The sequence below is a fragment of the Desmodus rotundus genome, chromosome 11 (genome assembly GCF_022682495.2).
Source record: "Desmodus rotundus isolate HL8 chromosome 11, HLdesRot8A.1, whole genome shotgun sequence".
NCBI lineage: Eukaryota > Metazoa > Chordata > Mammalia > Chiroptera > Phyllostomidae > Desmodus > Desmodus rotundus.
In genome coordinates this window covers 76,740,229-76,757,504 of record NC_071397.1, presented here as the reverse complement: position 1 = coordinate 76,757,504, position 17,276 = coordinate 76,740,229, and the positions used below count along the sequence as shown (strand labels likewise).

The 17,276-nt window shown below is 36.3% G+C and overlaps 1 protein-coding gene across 1 annotated transcript in view; it reads right to left on the bottom strand.

Moving 5' to 3' along the window:
- LAMA2 (laminin subunit alpha 2) overlaps nucleotides 1–17,276 on the bottom strand; it is a 514,111-nt gene that overhangs the window by 171,721 nt on the left and 325,114 nt on the right. Inside the window, exons 20-23 of the mRNA XM_024551868.4 lie at nucleotides 14,004–14,110; nucleotides 8,731–8,911; nucleotides 5,306–5,442; nucleotides 580–816 (exon numbers count right to left, since the gene is read on the bottom strand). Coding sequence (XP_024407636.2) covers nucleotides 580–816; nucleotides 5,306–5,442; nucleotides 8,731–8,911; nucleotides 14,004–14,110 — 662 coding nt within the window. The remainder of the gene's footprint in view (nucleotides 1–579; nucleotides 817–5,305; nucleotides 5,443–8,730; nucleotides 8,912–14,003; nucleotides 14,111–17,276) is intronic.

Sequence of the window (17,276 nt, the reverse complement as noted above, 5' to 3'; positions counted from 1 at the left end):
CTAAGATGGGGGAAAAATCTCTCTTATCCTTTTTAATGGACTGTTTTTCTACATCGTTTAACAATATTAATGAAGGCTGAAATTCCCACATAGTCACTGTTTGAAATGTCAGTGTTTATATGTGATGAAATTTTACAGAACTTCCACAGCAGTAAATATATTTTTCAGTGCACAGTGATTGCAGATTAATTTGAGGAAAAATGTTTTTTTATAAGCCTTATTATTTAGCTCTGATTTTCTCTGAATGCTTAAGAAAACTGTCTCCCCCCACCCCCAGATTATTCTTGTTTAAGCAAAGTGGATATGTAAAGAAAAATTTACCATTAAAAATATATCACATATCTACCAGCTAGAAAAAAAAATTAGGCTTTGGGTAAAAATAAGTTCCTAAAAAGCAGTGCTTATCACTATGCTAATGAACATATATCAATAAAATGTCTGTGACTGTCAAGGAGTTTTTGTTTTTCTGTTTGTTTAGCCCAATGAAGCAGGAATAATGAATACTGAATGAAGTTAACACTGAGCGATGAAAATAGAATTGAGGCGAGTTTTTCCTGAATGTATTTTGACAGCACATACCTTGCAAGTGCATTGCCCCGTTCGATCCACGCAGGAGCATTTTTTGGTCTCAGAATCACAGGTCGCCTCCTCAGTCCCGGGCAGGAAGCAGTCACAGGGAGTGCAGTGCGGGAAGTTCCAGTGACCACGCCTGCACTCTGTACACTTTGCACCAGAGAATTTTGGATGACAGGTGCACTGGCCCGTGTTTACGTTGCACTGGAAATCCAAGGATCCCACCGTGCTACAGTTGCAAGCCTACGGAGGAGGCCCAAACAGCAACGATTAACACCATTTCCTGGGGAATAGCTTAAAATTTTAATTCTAATGGGTTTTTTTTGCTCCCATTAAACACACATTAATCATGTGTCTATTATATGCTTTGTACTATTCCAGTTTAGTCGCTTGGGAAACATGAGTGAACATAACACTGAAATTGCTTCCTGCATTTACTAAAATATATGAGCGTCCAGAAACCGTAATACTATTGCATAAGAAAGCAAATGTACTTCCTCTGCCTTTTTGTGGCAAGGAGGAATTAGATGTGGGTTTTCTTCAGACCCTTTTTGTTTTCAAGACTGAACTTCAGACAAAGTCATTTTACTTTATCGTCTCATTTTTACAGCACTTCGGTTGTACAGAGACATACCTTACAGTTTAATGGACAGAGACAAGTAAATATGCAAATAGAACACAATGGAATGACATTATGTTATAGAGGAAAATGCAAAATGCTATGAGAACATACAAGATGCCCCAAACCAGATGTGGGGAAGCCAGGGAGAACTTAGAGAAGTGACATGTAGGGGTTGTTTCTGGCATTTCAGTTTTCAGACAAGCCTGAGTTGAAGTGCTTTGCTGGGAACTATATGTGATTTTCTCTTTTTGTGTGTAATTCAGAATTTTAATAGAATTTTTTAAATTTTGAAGTTCTTTTCATTAATTTACTGTGACATGATGAGTTTTCTCAGTTCGATAATAAAGTTGTTTCGGGGTTCAGTGTTATCTCTTCAAATTTGTGTTTGATATTTACTTCTGTTCTCATTTACCAGTTTTGTTCTTCAGGATCCCTTATAATGCCTGGCCACTCATCCTCATGTCTTTGGTAGTTATTTTCTTATTTGCCTCTTAAATTTTTCCTCTGTTTTATAGCTCCCATTTTACACAGGAAAATCCTTTTGTATGTATATATCCAATGCTTATTTTAATTACACTGTTGCATGTTTAGCTTCTTTTCCATGATTTATTTCCTCTCTTCTTTGATTTTCCCTCATCTATGTATCTGCTTTTCTTATATTCTTTAAAATACTCTACTCTTGATTTACAAAGTTCATATATCCTTGCAATGTAATAGGAGCATATGTCTAAGGGTATGTCTAAAATGCCATTTAGAATCTTGAAATAAATAAATGATTTTCAGAGACTACTTGTGCCAATGATCAATCTACTGTTGCACAGCTTTAAATTCACTCTTCCTTGCCCTGTTTTGTGATGCTGAGGTTAGAATCTACGCAGTAGAGAGAAAGAAGGAGCTCCTACCCTTTACGACAGTATGGATGGAACTGGAGAGCATTATGGTAAATGAAATAAGCCAGGAGGTGAGGGACAAATACCATATGATCTCACCTTTAACTGGAACATAATCAACAAAAGAAAGAAGCAAACAAAATATAACCAGAGACATTGAAATTAAGAACAACCTAACAATAGCCAGAGGGGCGGGGGGGAGGGGACAATGGGGAGAAGGGTTTTCAGGAACTGCTATAAAGGACACATGGACAAAACCAAGGGGGAGGGGGAAGCAGGGAAGGAAAGTTGGTTTGGCTGGGGTAGGAGGGAATGGTGGGGGAAAATGCAGACAACTGTAATTTAACAATAAAATAATAATAATAAAAAGAGAACCTATAGACATTTCTCCATGACCAGGTAGCTGAATGTTAAGCTTCATGAACAGAGGGTGCTATAGAGACCAAAAAACCCTCAGTGGTGGGAAGACACTCCTGTCCTGGGTTCAGTCTTCATTACTCTCATCGTTATCATTATTATATTATTTAGCCTGAGAGCCCAGAAGGTTAGAATGATTCCAACTGTGCCCCTAAGACCACTGTCACCAGATTTCTAAGTAGCTTCAGTTTGCACACACCTCTGACCATGACATGCTGCTTCTAAGTCATTCCCATAGCCCTCAACAGCGGTGGGCAGTTTCCTTAGACTAGCATTTGCACACAAACTCTGCCAAGTGTTTAGTTGTTGTTTGCTTTACCACAGGCAGGCTGTGTGGTGCTGGGGTATCCACCCTCTCTTTAAATGGGTCTGAATCTCAGCCTTGCTGGGGTTGGAGAGAGGGAAGCATGTGGCCTTTCTTAGCCCTTGGTTCCTTTATGGTCCACCCTCCATAAGCCTACAGCTGGTAGCCGTTCTTTTTTATCTGCTACTTCAGTAACTTTTTAAGGAACTGCCTTTTACCAGTTAACAAGTCTTTATATCCTACTTTCCCCGTTTAAATAACTGGTTTGGTTTGTCTCCCGAGTGGGTCCTGACTTGGTATCTAAGTGGGTACAACACCTCTCTGTGTCTGAATTTGTCGCCACACAGTATTTATACTTAGCCTGGCACCTGACTCTTCTTGGTGCTGTACTACTATTCTGACATCTACAGCTCTATGGCAGACTCATGTGCACAGCAACTTGCCAAACTCCCAGATCTAATTCTGGCTGGATCTCACTTTGTATTTCTCACACGTTCATTGCTCAGCTTAATTCTTCTATCCACCACTACTGGGGATATTCCTTCTTCTGCTCCTGCCAAGAAGACTTTACTTATGGGATTACTCTTTCTAGAGTGTGATACACAATCACCAGCTTCCCATATATTATCTGTTTCCTGTCCAAATGCTTGGTGAAATATTTTCCAAGATTCTGATATAAAAATAATTGCCAGGCCTTATTTTGGGTATCTTTATGATTAAGTATTTTTTGTGTCTTCATTGCTATCCAGTAAAAAGTGCTGGATAGGGGATGTTACTAGGTTATTTTAGACCCCCAGGTGTGATTGTTTATTATGTTACAAACATGAACACAGTTTCCAAGCATTGAACTACTCACTGCCCTCACCCCAAGTAACTCATCCTTATAGAACATCAGGTGTAGAATGAGATTTCAAAATAAGGATGATTGGCTTATTCACTTAAATATTTTTTTTTCCTTGACTCAACCAAAATGGGCTGTAATCAGAAACAGAAAATTAGGTATGGATGGAAACTATAATCATGCAATAAATTTTAAAAGTGTCTTATGAGACATCCTTATCATTTAACTAAAATATAAAATGTCTACCACCTAATTTATTGTATAATTCTTAAAGACTAATTGACAGTACCAATAGACATTGGGACCTTTCCAAAGCAGGAAGTGTATCCAGCAAGTTATAGTGAAGACTAAATGAAACCATTAACCATATGTTTAGATAGCACTATAGTCAACATCAAACCTAAATCATAATTAGATGTAATGTTTGTTTAGCAACAGAGGATTTATGCACTATTCCCCTGCTAGCAAAAGATGGCAGGCTTTCTATTCTGCTTTAATAAAAGCTCCAATGATGTGTGCGCTCACACCTCAGCATGGAGAAATTATCCATGACACAGAGGAAAGCTATAAACTCAAATCACTGTAGATTTAGATTATAGTCATCCAAGTTTTTAAAATAAGAGAATTCATGCTTATAAATATTTGTGAGGGATCTATGAATTTTTTAACTGATCATAATGATGAGGTTATTCAGAAATTTAGATTTTTAATAGTGGCTCAAAGTAATCAAAACACTTCAATTTCAAACCACATGATGGTCAATGATCATTATATAATGGTATCAAATATATAACTACTTTAAAAAACTTGGACTATAATTTATCCTGATTTATAGCTTGAACATTAGATATCAACTGCAATTTCAGGAGTTTTATTAGAATTTGGCCACATCATCAGATTTTGTGGCTACATGGAACCCTCCTAAGTCTCCTTATGGCTTTTTCATGAGTCCAGTGATGAGACAGATACTTGGATTCCAAGTGGAAAATGCAAAAAAAAAAAAAGTCATAGAAACTTGTAGCATTGTTTACACTCATCTAAAATTTTGGAACTCTTGAAGAATTTTTGTTTGTTTCCAAAAATGTAGCTCTATGAATCTTCAGACTGAATAGTTACTCCCCCCGGGATGCTGCACATGTTTCTCTAAGTGTGAGTTTGGTCATGAAGCTTTCTAAGGTCCAGCTATGGAAACAGTTGAGAATTTTTCTAAGTGAAAGGTTGTTAAGACTCTTCAGAACTCCTCAACTATTTACTAGAAACTGAAACCTAGTCACAATTTGAGGTCATTTGTATAGATTTTGGGCAAATTCTTTTAATTAGTTCCTAATTTGCTTGTACTTTGTATTTTGCAGATATAATTCATTGTGTGTAAGTATGAGGCTCTAGCTGTTTCCATTTCATTATATATTTATTTGTTCTTTCCCCCCCTTTTTTGGTAGGAATCATGGATGAGGTGGCATAATGTATACTTACTTCAATATCTTTCCCACAAGTGAAATAAATGTGAGATATTGATCAATAGATGCAATCACTCCATAGTGATAGTTTCACATTGTTTTGTAATATAATATCGGATTTTGAAATGCCCAACTATAGAGGTCTACCAACATAAGAATCTTTAAATGACCTTATCAGATGAAATAAAGCGATTCACTCACCTTACACCCGGAGACGATGCTGTGGCCCCAGGTCCTAGGTGCACATTGGGAACACTGATCTCCAATGGTATTGGGAGGGCAAATGCATTGCCCAGTCGTTGGGTCACAGGTACTACCCACATGAGAACAGTTACAAGCTTCACAGGTGAAAGGGGGAACAAAAAGTAAAAATTTGATAGAAAACATGATTTGTGTTGTTTTATTTTCTATTCTATCGCTAAGGATCCTTGAAAGTAAAATTTTAACTCATTCATCTTTTATATCATAGTGCAGTGTACTTCAGAGTTGTTCAACACACATATGTTGTAATTCACTTAATAGTTTCAAAAGGTAAGGTATTTTTAACTTTTCAAATATGCTTAAGGAAACAAAGAACTGGTGTATCATATTCCATGTTAACTGCATTACCTTATACCTAGATACTGTAAAGATTGGAATGTTGTTTCTATATTTAATTCACAATTAATTTTTCTATACTGTATAGATTAACAATTCCTTCCTGTTGCTGATTCTGATTTGCAATAAAAACCAATAAGCTTAATAGGCTTCCTAAATTCAGTATATACTGATACACACATATATATCCTGATACACATTTATGGGCAGATAAATGTATATATGTATATATACACTGACATATATAAACATATACACATTTATAGATAGACAGATGCTTTTGAGTTTTATTTACCACCTGCCTTATTTCTTTTCAATCAATACATTTTGAATCTTCTAGGTTCTGATGCAATATATAAAGAGCACAAATACACCCCACCAATGCACTGTCACGAAGAATGCAAAAACAAGATTGAGCTCTTCAGAGCTATCCAAGATAAGGACTATATGCTGCTGTTACATAATAGTTGACCTAGTTGCTGAGTATATTTTGTGCAGTGTTTCATATTAAAGAGAGAAAGCAAGAGAAGAAAAACCAAGTAACTTGAATTTAAATAGAAGACGAATATTACAAGAAACCTTTTAATTGGTTATATGATGATTAAATCTTTTTAACAAAATACATTTGGGATATTTGATTAAGTTCACATTGTAAGGGATTATAATTATCATAGCTCACAGCATTTCATACCAGCTATGAAAGGTGTTTAGCATAATACCCAACATAGGGTAAATGCCAAATAAATCTCAGCCATTATTTTTGTTATCATTATTATCATTGCTGCTAATTTTCAGCCAAAGGATTTAGTTTATATGCATCATTTATTAATAAGTAAAATAGTTCATTTTGTGTTTAAATTTATGTGCTAAAAAATGTCTCAGACAGTTCAAATCATTACCTGCAAATAGAAATTCTCTAAGTAGTTCTTTAATGGAATCATAACACTGACTTAATAAGACAACTGAGTAACTAATTAGTTTTTTTTGTTAACATAGATTGTGTATCACATGGATAATACCCATATAGAAATAATGATAATAATTATAGCAATAACAATAAACACTTACATGGCACTTATGTGCCAGGCATTCCTCTGAATATTGTATAGCCATTAACTCAACTAATTCTTGCAAAACCCCAGCAAAGTATATACTATTATGTTTTTCATTTTTTATTTTTTTAAAGATTTTGTTTATTTATTTTTAGAGAGGGGAAAGGAGGGAGAGAGAGAGGGAGAGAAACATCAATGTGTGGTTGCCTCCTGAGCACCCAGCTATGGGGAACCTGGCCCACAACCCAGGCATGTGCCCTGAGTGGGAATCGAACCAGTGACCCTTTGGTTCGCAGGCCAGCACTCAATCCACTGAGCCATACCAGCCAGAGCTTACTTTGTTTATTTAATAGATGAATTTTGCAGAGGGACAGGGAAACCAGGTCACTCAATTAACTTCACATAACTAGTTACCTGTGGTGCCACTAAATAAATTTAAGCTCTTTGGAGTAAGTTATGCTCTCAAAATAATGCTCTTACCTCTTTGGTTCTTGTTCTCTGTTCTGTTTTTCTGTGTTAAATGCTACTAAGTCTGCATTTCTAAAATGTTCTCTATTTCAATATTTTAAATAGTGTTTTGGTCCCTTTTATAATTTTTGGTAGTAGATATATTTGAATATATAGCACAATCATTAATTTCTATTATGCAAAAATGTTAATAAGATTAAATTTAAAAGACTGTATATTTTATTTTATTTTTTAAAGATTTTATTTACTTATTTTTAGAGAAAGGATAAAGGAGAGAGAACGAAAGGGAGAGAAACATCAAGGTGTGGTTGCTTCTCACATGCCCCACACCGGGGACCTGGCCTGCAACCTAGGCATGTGACCTGACTGGGAATCAAACCGGCAACCCTTTGGTTTGCAGGCTGGTGCTCAATCCACTGAACCACAGCATCCAGGGCCAAAAAAAACCCCCCAAAACAAAAACAAAACCCAGCATATTTGAAAACTCAGCTTTAGAGGTTTTGTTATTATACAGATATTGACTTAGAAATCACATGCAGATGCTTGGAGGGACTACAATGATAACATTTAGAATAATTTATAATGGCTTAATTTATGATCGCAACTGTATATCATAGGTGTTAGAGAATAATTTCAAATATTATTCCTGATACTTCTCACATAAATTCACTATAGTAGTCCATAAAAAAGTCTTAAAAAATCTTACCATGTGCTTCTCATGGTGCTGAGAATATAGGAGTATCATCAATAGTGAATCAGAGAGTTTAGTAAGCAAAGGTTAATAGGTTAGAATAAGGGTCAATTCCCTATTAGTGGCACATAAATCAATGCTAATGTTAAGTCTTTACTTTCAACTATTTTGTGCTAATTTCTACTCTCCATACCAGGATTGTCAGAAGGCTGTGACTGGACATATGAGAATACTGCTTGAGCAAATCATGTTAGAAACCCCCACGTGCATTTTCTTACAAACTAAAAAACATCTACAGCCAACCTGTTTCTTTCTCAGAATATCACAGTTTTCAAGACACATAAAAGTAGATGAAACATATTTTTTTGTACCACAAAAAGGTATTAACTTCTCTGATCCTTCTACCAAGTTTGCCATAGGAAAACGGAAAGTTGAACTGTATTAGCTTGGGAGTAGAGTTTACACTAAGACAACCTTGGTACCAGAAAAACTGAACATTTGACTTTCAAACTGCAGGACTTTGAGGGACTGGCTGAAGAGAGGTCACAGTCCCGAAAAGACACAGCGGAACTGGGATCTGCTGATGCACTTGTATCGAGTACTTGCAAATTCAGTTATCTCCAGGGCAGTGTTGCAAATTGCAGTGTGTTTCTTTTGCTAATTTAAAATAAATATATGTTTCTTATTAGGTTAAATATTTTGTAGCATATATTTGTCATCAGATGCCTCCCCTTTAATCTCTGAGAACCCTGCCCAACAAACTTGCAAGACACCCCAAACAGAGAGTGAAGGGGTAGGGCTTAGTCTCCAGGACAGACCTGTGCATCCTCCTTCTTGGAAGTTGAAATGGCCCTGGGCGCATCGGTCACATTTCTTTCCTGTCACTCCAGGCTGGCACCAACACTGACCACTGTCGTCACAGTCGAACGACTTAGACCCAAAGGAATTACAGTTGCAGGGGACACACCCTCTTGACGACTGTAGGCCAAAGGTTTCAGGCTGGCATTGGAAAGGAAAGAGGAACATTAAATTTAAATCAAGTCATTCTGTATAGAACAAGATGCAGAGACTAAAACATCAGGCAGGGGGAAATGGAGCCTAAGGGTTGTGAAGGTTTCTTCACTGATGTTATGACAGCTGAGTTGTGGTTCAAGCTAATGGATTTTTATAATATCCAAAGAGACAAGTTTGATTACTTTGAAATTTCATCAAGATAAAGGCAGAATTAGGGCATTGTCATTCAGTCAGATATATTTTCACTAGCTTTACCTTATACTTCCTAAGGTTCTAACAGCACTGTGGAAATAAGCTATAGTTGGTCTTTTTATTTTAATTAAAAATTTTATTTGCCCAAATCCTAATAATCTGTATTGATTACTTTTAGATCCTATGAACTCTTTCTACTTGGTAAAAATGCTTTCAATATTGTTACCTGCAGCCTAAAATTAAAATAAATTATTTCCTCTAATACTTGATTTTTTTTTACATATTCATAAATACTTCTAATAGTCACTACAGGGCTCACATTATAAATATAATTTACAGCTTATGACTACACTGACAAAATAATTCATTTGAAAAACAGCTAGATTCTTGGGTTTCATCCTAACAATAGCAATTGATTGATGAAAACATACATCAAAGGTTGGGTAAATGAAGGAAAACTTTTATAGTCTGATAAGTTATTCATATGCATATCTCATCTATTTATAACAAGTAAATTTCTTTGGTCAAGCTTTCATTACTAACGTTGGCTGACTTTCTTGAAATACATGTTACCAGACCTAGAGTGACTGTAAGAAAATGCTGATGGATTAAAAATTACTCCTATTAGAAAGTGGGAAGCACTTATCCTATTTAAAGTACATCAAGGTTGTCCTTTTAAATATAAAGTATGTTACATTGTTATGATGTTTTAATCTAGAAAATCAGTCTCAGTAATTACTTTTTCCTAAAAATAATTCCTATTTAGAAAATCAGACTTAATAATTACTTCTTTGGAAAAAAAATCTTGCTACTTAATGTGACCCACTCAAAGAGAAATGAATAAGCCGCATTATATATTTTTGCCATTATTGTTAATAGTGTTAAAAATAAGTTGTAGAAAGCAAAATGACACTAAAAATTATTCTTTTAAAATGACTGTAGCTAAGAATAGTTTTTTATTCAAAGTATAAAATAGGTTGAATAAGTTTGATAACCATTTTATTTATATTTACTGATGACTTTATCTTTATTTCTAGTTCTAATTCAGATTTCACTGCATGATTAAAGAAGAAAGTGTGCATCAGTTCTAACAAATAGCTTAACACATGACATTAACCTTAAATTCAATAATGTAAAGAAAAAATGTAATTTTTTTCAAAAAAATAATTTAATGTAAAATTCTAGATATCTGGCCTAGAGAAATAACAAGAATTGGGAAAATGGTTAAAAAACAAACATGCCCATGACAGTGTTATTTATCATAGTGAGTAACTGTAGAAGCACTTGAATGTTCAATGTTAGAGACAATTTGAATGAAGTAAATTATGATACGTTCATGCTATGAAATGATATGCAATCATTAAATCCTGTTTTGAAGCAGATTTAATGACATGAATATGCTTAGTATAGAGCATTGAGCAAAATTTCACAAAGCAGAATACAAAATTATATATACACTGTGATTCTAATTACATACCTATAACGACATACCTACCACTCAGGTACACACAAATAGAAACATATATGCATAATATAGTAAAATATTTTTTGAAGTTTCTGAATCACAGAAGTAGTACTTGGCATTTGTTTTTATTCCCTAAATATTTTTGACTTAGAAATCTGAATTATAGAGATAGTACTTTATATTCATCTTTATATCCTAAATTTTTCTATACTTAGCATATTGACATACATGTGTATACACATATCAATTTTAATGGGCAAATTAATAAAATATTAAGTAAACTTCCAAATCATAGATATTAAAAAATTCCAAACTTGATCACATAAAGAAATGTATAAGAAGAAATGTCTCTATCAAACCTTTCTCATATTTAAATGATGCAGTTTTAAAGGCTAAGTTGTTTTAAGGGCCAAAACAAATACTACTAAATTTCAGTAATACAATTTTTAACAAATTTGGTGTTCAAAAATGTATTTTAGACGAGAAAAATCCTCTGAAGTAAACAAATTTAAAGAGCAAATATTCCTTGTCAGTAATCAGAATTAATGAGGTGAAACAAATATGGGAGAGAGTGCTAGTCAATTTCACCGGGAAGTTTGTTGAGCTCCCATAAATTATTTTTACTTGGGATAATAATAACAACTGGGAGTTACATATTGTGCTATGTGCCAAGCACTGTTCTAAAGCCCTCTATAAATAGTAATTCATTTACTACTCAAGACAACTGAGAGATGAATATTATCACCTTTTTACAGAGTGGTGACACCGAGGCACAGAAAAACCAAGTAATTTGCCTAAGGTCACCAGCTTGCCAGTGGTGGAGTCAGCATTCCAATCAGCCATCCTGCCTCTGATTCTGTGCCTTTAATGCACACTTATGCCTCAGAGAAAATGTGCTCTGAGGACAGCACACTGCTTTCTACAACAGAGCTGCAAGGTATGCAGGAAAAGGGCATGAACGAGAGTTGAATTTCTAGTAAATTTACATACTGGAAACATTGTGATCAGTTACTATGCCTTTCTTTTACTTTGTGTACGTATTTCTTACTCAAAAACATAATCTCGTGTGAAGGTTTCTTCATTTAATAACAACAGTGTTAATGATACCTAGAATTTACAAGGAACTCTCCATATCCGCCCGGACTTTTCGCCCCGTTCTCAGGACTACCCTGAGACAGTCATGTCTGAACTGCCCTTCCTGCAGGAGAGCCTGAAATGAGGAGTGTCACTGACGGACACCTTCCACCGTCCATTCTTCTGCAGCTCACACCAGGGCTTGCACCTTCTAGTCAATGAGTGATTACAGTAAAGTACTAGAAACTCTTTCCCATTGGCCTGGCCAAGGACTGGGATTTTGGCAGAATGCACCAAATGAGGCTTTTCTTTCCTTCCCTTTCTCCCTTCACATAGTCAGACCCGCGCTGCAGCAGAAGGCTCCTGGATACTATACTCCCTCCTCCTTTCCCCTTCACAGACATTAATCTCTTGGCATCTGCCTCTTGGAAAACCCAAACAGATGCAAACCCTATGAAGCAGGTCCTACCAGGGACGAAGACACTGAACTGCAGGATGATGTAAGGAACTGTTTGATAGCTAGAAAGCGGTGAGGCTGCAGTTTGACCTGAGGCAATCTGAAATGGGAGCTTGTTTTCTTAAAATGTCAATAGAGCCAAGAAAAACGAAAATGTGTTTTTTCCCCTTTTGCTTCTTCACTATGTACTTCATTCTCACTTTCTTCTGTCCCCTACACTCAGCTCCTGCAAGGCTCTGATTCCACACTGGCAAGTCTTGTCCCTGCTGCTCTGCGGATTGGCTGCAGAGCCAGCCCTCCCTCCCCACTTTCTCTCTCCCTTCCTCCCAACATTTGTTTTGTTTTGTCTTGTTTCTGCTACATAATTAGGGGGGTCCCAAATTATGTAGCAGAAAATATGCTTCCTTACTTTGGGTAAATTGTGCAATTACAATGTGTAAAAATGTGTTTCTTGTGTTTGTTGTATCCTATATCAAAATTATGGTGCGGACATGTAACCCAATCATTCATTACGCTGAAATTGTCAGGTCAACAGGCTGAATTTTCTTGGGCAAGTTCACTTTCTTTGCTAGATTCCCCTTTTTTTGTTCATTCACAGAGGTGAATTTGCTCCAATGATACCCAAGGCCCTTTCTACTTCAGAGATTATAGGTTCCTACACATAATTTTTCTTTGTTTTCTACACATGCATAGTTAATTGAAACTTTATTAACCTATGAACTTGAATATACTTTTGAAAACATGGATAGCGATTTTTAAAAGGCAAGGCTTCAATCAAAAGCTGTCTTGTTTTGGCATTTGCAACTGGCACACTTAGCAACCATTTTTTGGTAAAATGGCATTAGGGATTCTTGGCCACAGCACACAGAACATAACATGCCAGGCAAGAGCCATGCAGCGCTTCTGGGATTACCCGAGCTGCGGGCCAGTAGGCTCCCCGAGGGCACCCGCTGGAGCTGCTGGAACCCCACCTCTGGGGAGACCCCAGCACCGGCTGTGCTCTCCGTGGATGCTCCTCCTGTCGGTGCATCTGCCTGCCCAGGTTGCACCGTTTCCCTACGAAGCCTGATTTACAGACACATCTTCCTGTAGTATCACACTGTGGTGACACAGAGCCAATGGGACTGCAGTCACACAGCACACAGAATCGTTTCTCTGGGTCCCACCACATATGCGACTTTGAAAGCCAAAAGGAAAATGAAAACAAACAAAAGAAAGAGCATACAATATTATTCAAGAGATACAAGCAGATGACATTTTCATACTTCCTCCAGAAAGGCCAGTGTGAAGGCATCTGAGAAATGCTTGTTTCTGTCCACCAGTCGAGAGCACCACAAATACATAGTTATGTGGGAAGTGGTACAAATCCACCTGCTCTCCCAGAGGACTCTCAAGGTCTTGCCCTGCTGAAAGGGAGGGCAATTTGTTCAAGAATGGAGAACTAGAGATTCTTATTACTGTTTCACTTTAGCAAAGGGATGTATCTAAAAACTACTGGAACTAACATCTAAATGATGGAACTAAAACAGTTTGCTGAAAGCAAAAGGTATAGCGCATTGTATTGTACCAAAGATGTAAAGGCAAAAGAAGGACTATTTTACTCTCTGTAGACTGGAGAGTCAATTTATATCTTATTTGATTCAGGAGCATCTGAAGTACAGTAAATATTGCACAAAATCACTGCCCAGGAAACAAAGGTTGAAGGTCAAATGCTAGTGCACAGTGAATTTTGTTCCATTTTGAGAAGCCATTTCAATGATCACAGTAATTTCACATATAGAATTAGATGATCCCGAGCCTTCCTTTCAGTACACTGAGGTGGGTGTCATCGAAAGCTAATGAGACTGTTCAAGGCAGAAGTAATTCATTGCTCAGCTCCTACTCCTTACCTTACATCTGTCACACCGCTGGCCCAGCACGTTAGGTCTGCATTCGCACTGTCCTGTCCTAGTGTGGCAAATCTCAGAGAAGGAGCCATTGGCATTACAGTGACAAGCTGTAAAGAGAGGAGAGATCAGTCACTGGGAAAAACATTCTAATAGCCTTTACAGGCTCATTACATAAAAATATGCCCAAGATGATGACATGGGCAGCTACCTTTTAGAATAGAATGTTTTCTGACTTGAGAGATGATCTGTTAGGCATTATGTCATTTGATCTTACAAGTCTACAAACTGTAGTAGTAATTCATGTAAAGATTTAGCATAGTACCTGGCACATCACATGGTATTGAAATATTAACATTGTCATTATTATCCCAACATTGAGAATGAAGACACTGAAATTCAAAGAGGCCATCACTGTGTGAGGCCGCGGGAGTGGTCGGTGATGTAGTTGAGCCCAGAACCTCAGTCCCGCGACTCCAGGTAAATGTTCTCTCAATCACTCCTCTGTCTGTTTTACTTCTTTACATTCACGTAACATTTAAAATATTATAATCCCATTTTAAGTAATGCATATTAGCTTTACAGCTAAAGTAATTTTGAGATATTATCAAAATTAATAGCATCACCAGCATATTAATGCCATTATTAAAACAGCATTAATTACTTTTTAATTTAATAATTATTTACTATGTTCCTGATTTGTGTTAAGCTCAAAATATGAGCTTGAGAAGAAATTTATGTAAGTACATATGTAGATACACACACATATACCTTTAAGATTAGAAAGTTTATAAGATAAAAACAATATTTCAAGTGTACTAGGAATATAACATTATAATTTTTAAAAATAAGTTTTATTTTACAACTTCTATACTATCTCCAAAGACTAAAAAAAAATACATTGGGTGTAAGTAATCATTTGTCATTTCTATGTTATGAAGTTGGTTGATATTATTCTGAAACATATATCAGTCTAAAAATTAAGTGGCCTTTTCACAAATGTAATAGTAATTAATGGCTTACTTGGTACTCTATGAGTATATTTTCAATGGTGTATATAATTGCATTGATACCAGGTTAAAAAATATAAGGTAGAGATGATATGGAGATTTAGATCATTCATAGATGGTTTTGGTAAATATTCTGTAACATTTCATGTTTCTGGATACTTTGATCTAAGCATAACCTATAAATACATTATAAATAGCCACTTCATCAGCGTATGCTGTTATTCTGATCTTCTGGTTCCAGATTCTACTTAGTTTTATTGCTTTCCTAAAAACCGACTGCTTTCTGGTCCAGTAGCTTGGCCGTCGGTGTCTGCCAACTTTGCAGCAGTGAGTGAGTGCGGAGGACCTGGCCCACCTCAGCCAGTCGTTTTCCGCAGGTGGTGGCCCAAGGAGAGGTGGTATTTGGGGTGTGAGAAAGGCTGGAGAGAATGCTGTCTTTAACTGTCCACTTCATTTGAACACAAGAATTACGGTACATACATTTAATTTCCTTATGAAAGTTTCTAATGTACATTATACATAAATGTTTTTAAATCTCAATAATTTAGAGCTTAGAAGCCACTTTTCCTTAGAGTAGGGAAATATAAGATTAAATTTACCAAAAATTGTCATACTAAAAATAATGAAAGCAATACAGATTTTTAAGTGGCATTTTTAAATGAAATGTGTGACATTAATGCCTTTCTTAATTAATAAGTATCGACAACTTGAAAATAACAAAAGCAATATAAAATTTTTAAGGGGCATTTTAAAAGAAATGTATGGCACTTAAATACTATACATAAGTTTGAAAAGCAAAATATATTTCTTTGCATTTGTGTACTTTCCATGGACAAATCTAAGAGAACTAAAATCGTGCTTTATCATGAATTTTCTTCTCTTGAGGGTTCCCACCTATGCATAGAAGAGCTATTATATCTCTAAAAATTATCAAAATAGATAATAAATAAGTTTCTTATATTTTAATCTTAATTACATACTGATGAGCATTAAAAACCATAATTATGTCCATTGCTCATGGCAAGTGGTATAAAAATTGGTGACGATTCAAAAATATTTTCATACAATATTCTTCTACGTGTTCTTAAGGCGTCATGCCACAGATCCCTGAATGGCCCAGCCTTTCTGTTTCACCAAGGACAACGCAGCTGCACAGGAGGCCACCTTAGCCGTTGCTTAGATGTCAGCCAACAGGTGATTACGTGCAGTATCTTGTTTAAGGAAAGGATCTGCAGTTACTAATCTCCTGCAAACACCTGCCAACCTGTATTTTTGTCTTTATTCCCATAGAAATATTAAGGGCTTTTCTTGCTTTGCTACCTCCTGACAGTGTAATTGGTGCTGAAAATAGTTTCACACCTAAGGTCCGCTTACATTCGCTAATGTTCTGACCCTTGGGCGAGCCACTTTAGGATTGTATTTCCATTTCTGCCCAGATATCTAAATACCTGACATCTGCCCTAGGACAATTACAAAGGCCCAATGAAATAGTAGAGGTACATTTAGGTTATGTGGCATTTATCTAAAGTATTTCAGGAAAGCTGCAATGAAAATATCATAATTAGCGATCCTGAGTATAAGTTGATTTATAACTCTTGGCATAAAACAAATTTCCCTAGGGGAGAATCTTAAGAAATTTCAAAAAGGTAACACATGGCATTTTAGGTGAAGTGTTCCACAGAGGCTATTCTGGCTTTGAGATTCAGACCTTCGAGACATTGTACCTTCAGACCAGTCTTGGACACTCATGATTTAGTGACCACTGTCGGTTTTGCCTCTGCCAATAAAGTGTTTATTAGTTACATGTCGTCTTTTTAAACAGAGTTGTTTTTTACAAAGCAAAAAAAGAAAGAAAAAAAGTGAAAGAATCTCCTCAAATTTTTGGAGGGACTTATTGGGAAATAGAAAAACAGGTTCAATAAATGAGTAACACAGCCCTAAAATGAGCAAACCCCAGATACCCACGACCACCACGAACACTGCTATGGAAAGAGCTACCCTGTGCGAGCACCCCAGGCCCCGCGCAGTTCACTGGGTACTGTCTACAGGAGAGATCTTTGGACCCCACAGAACACTATGACCCTTCGTGTAAATGATAAAAATGAGTCTCAACAAGATCCAATGACTTGCCCCGGCTCACATACTAGAAAGCGCAGACCCTCCATGACATGTTCCAATGGGGCAATTTCTTAAGTTCCTTATGATTTTACAGAGAGGTCACACACCCACAGTGTTTAAAATTGAGCTTATTGAAAATCTGCTTGCT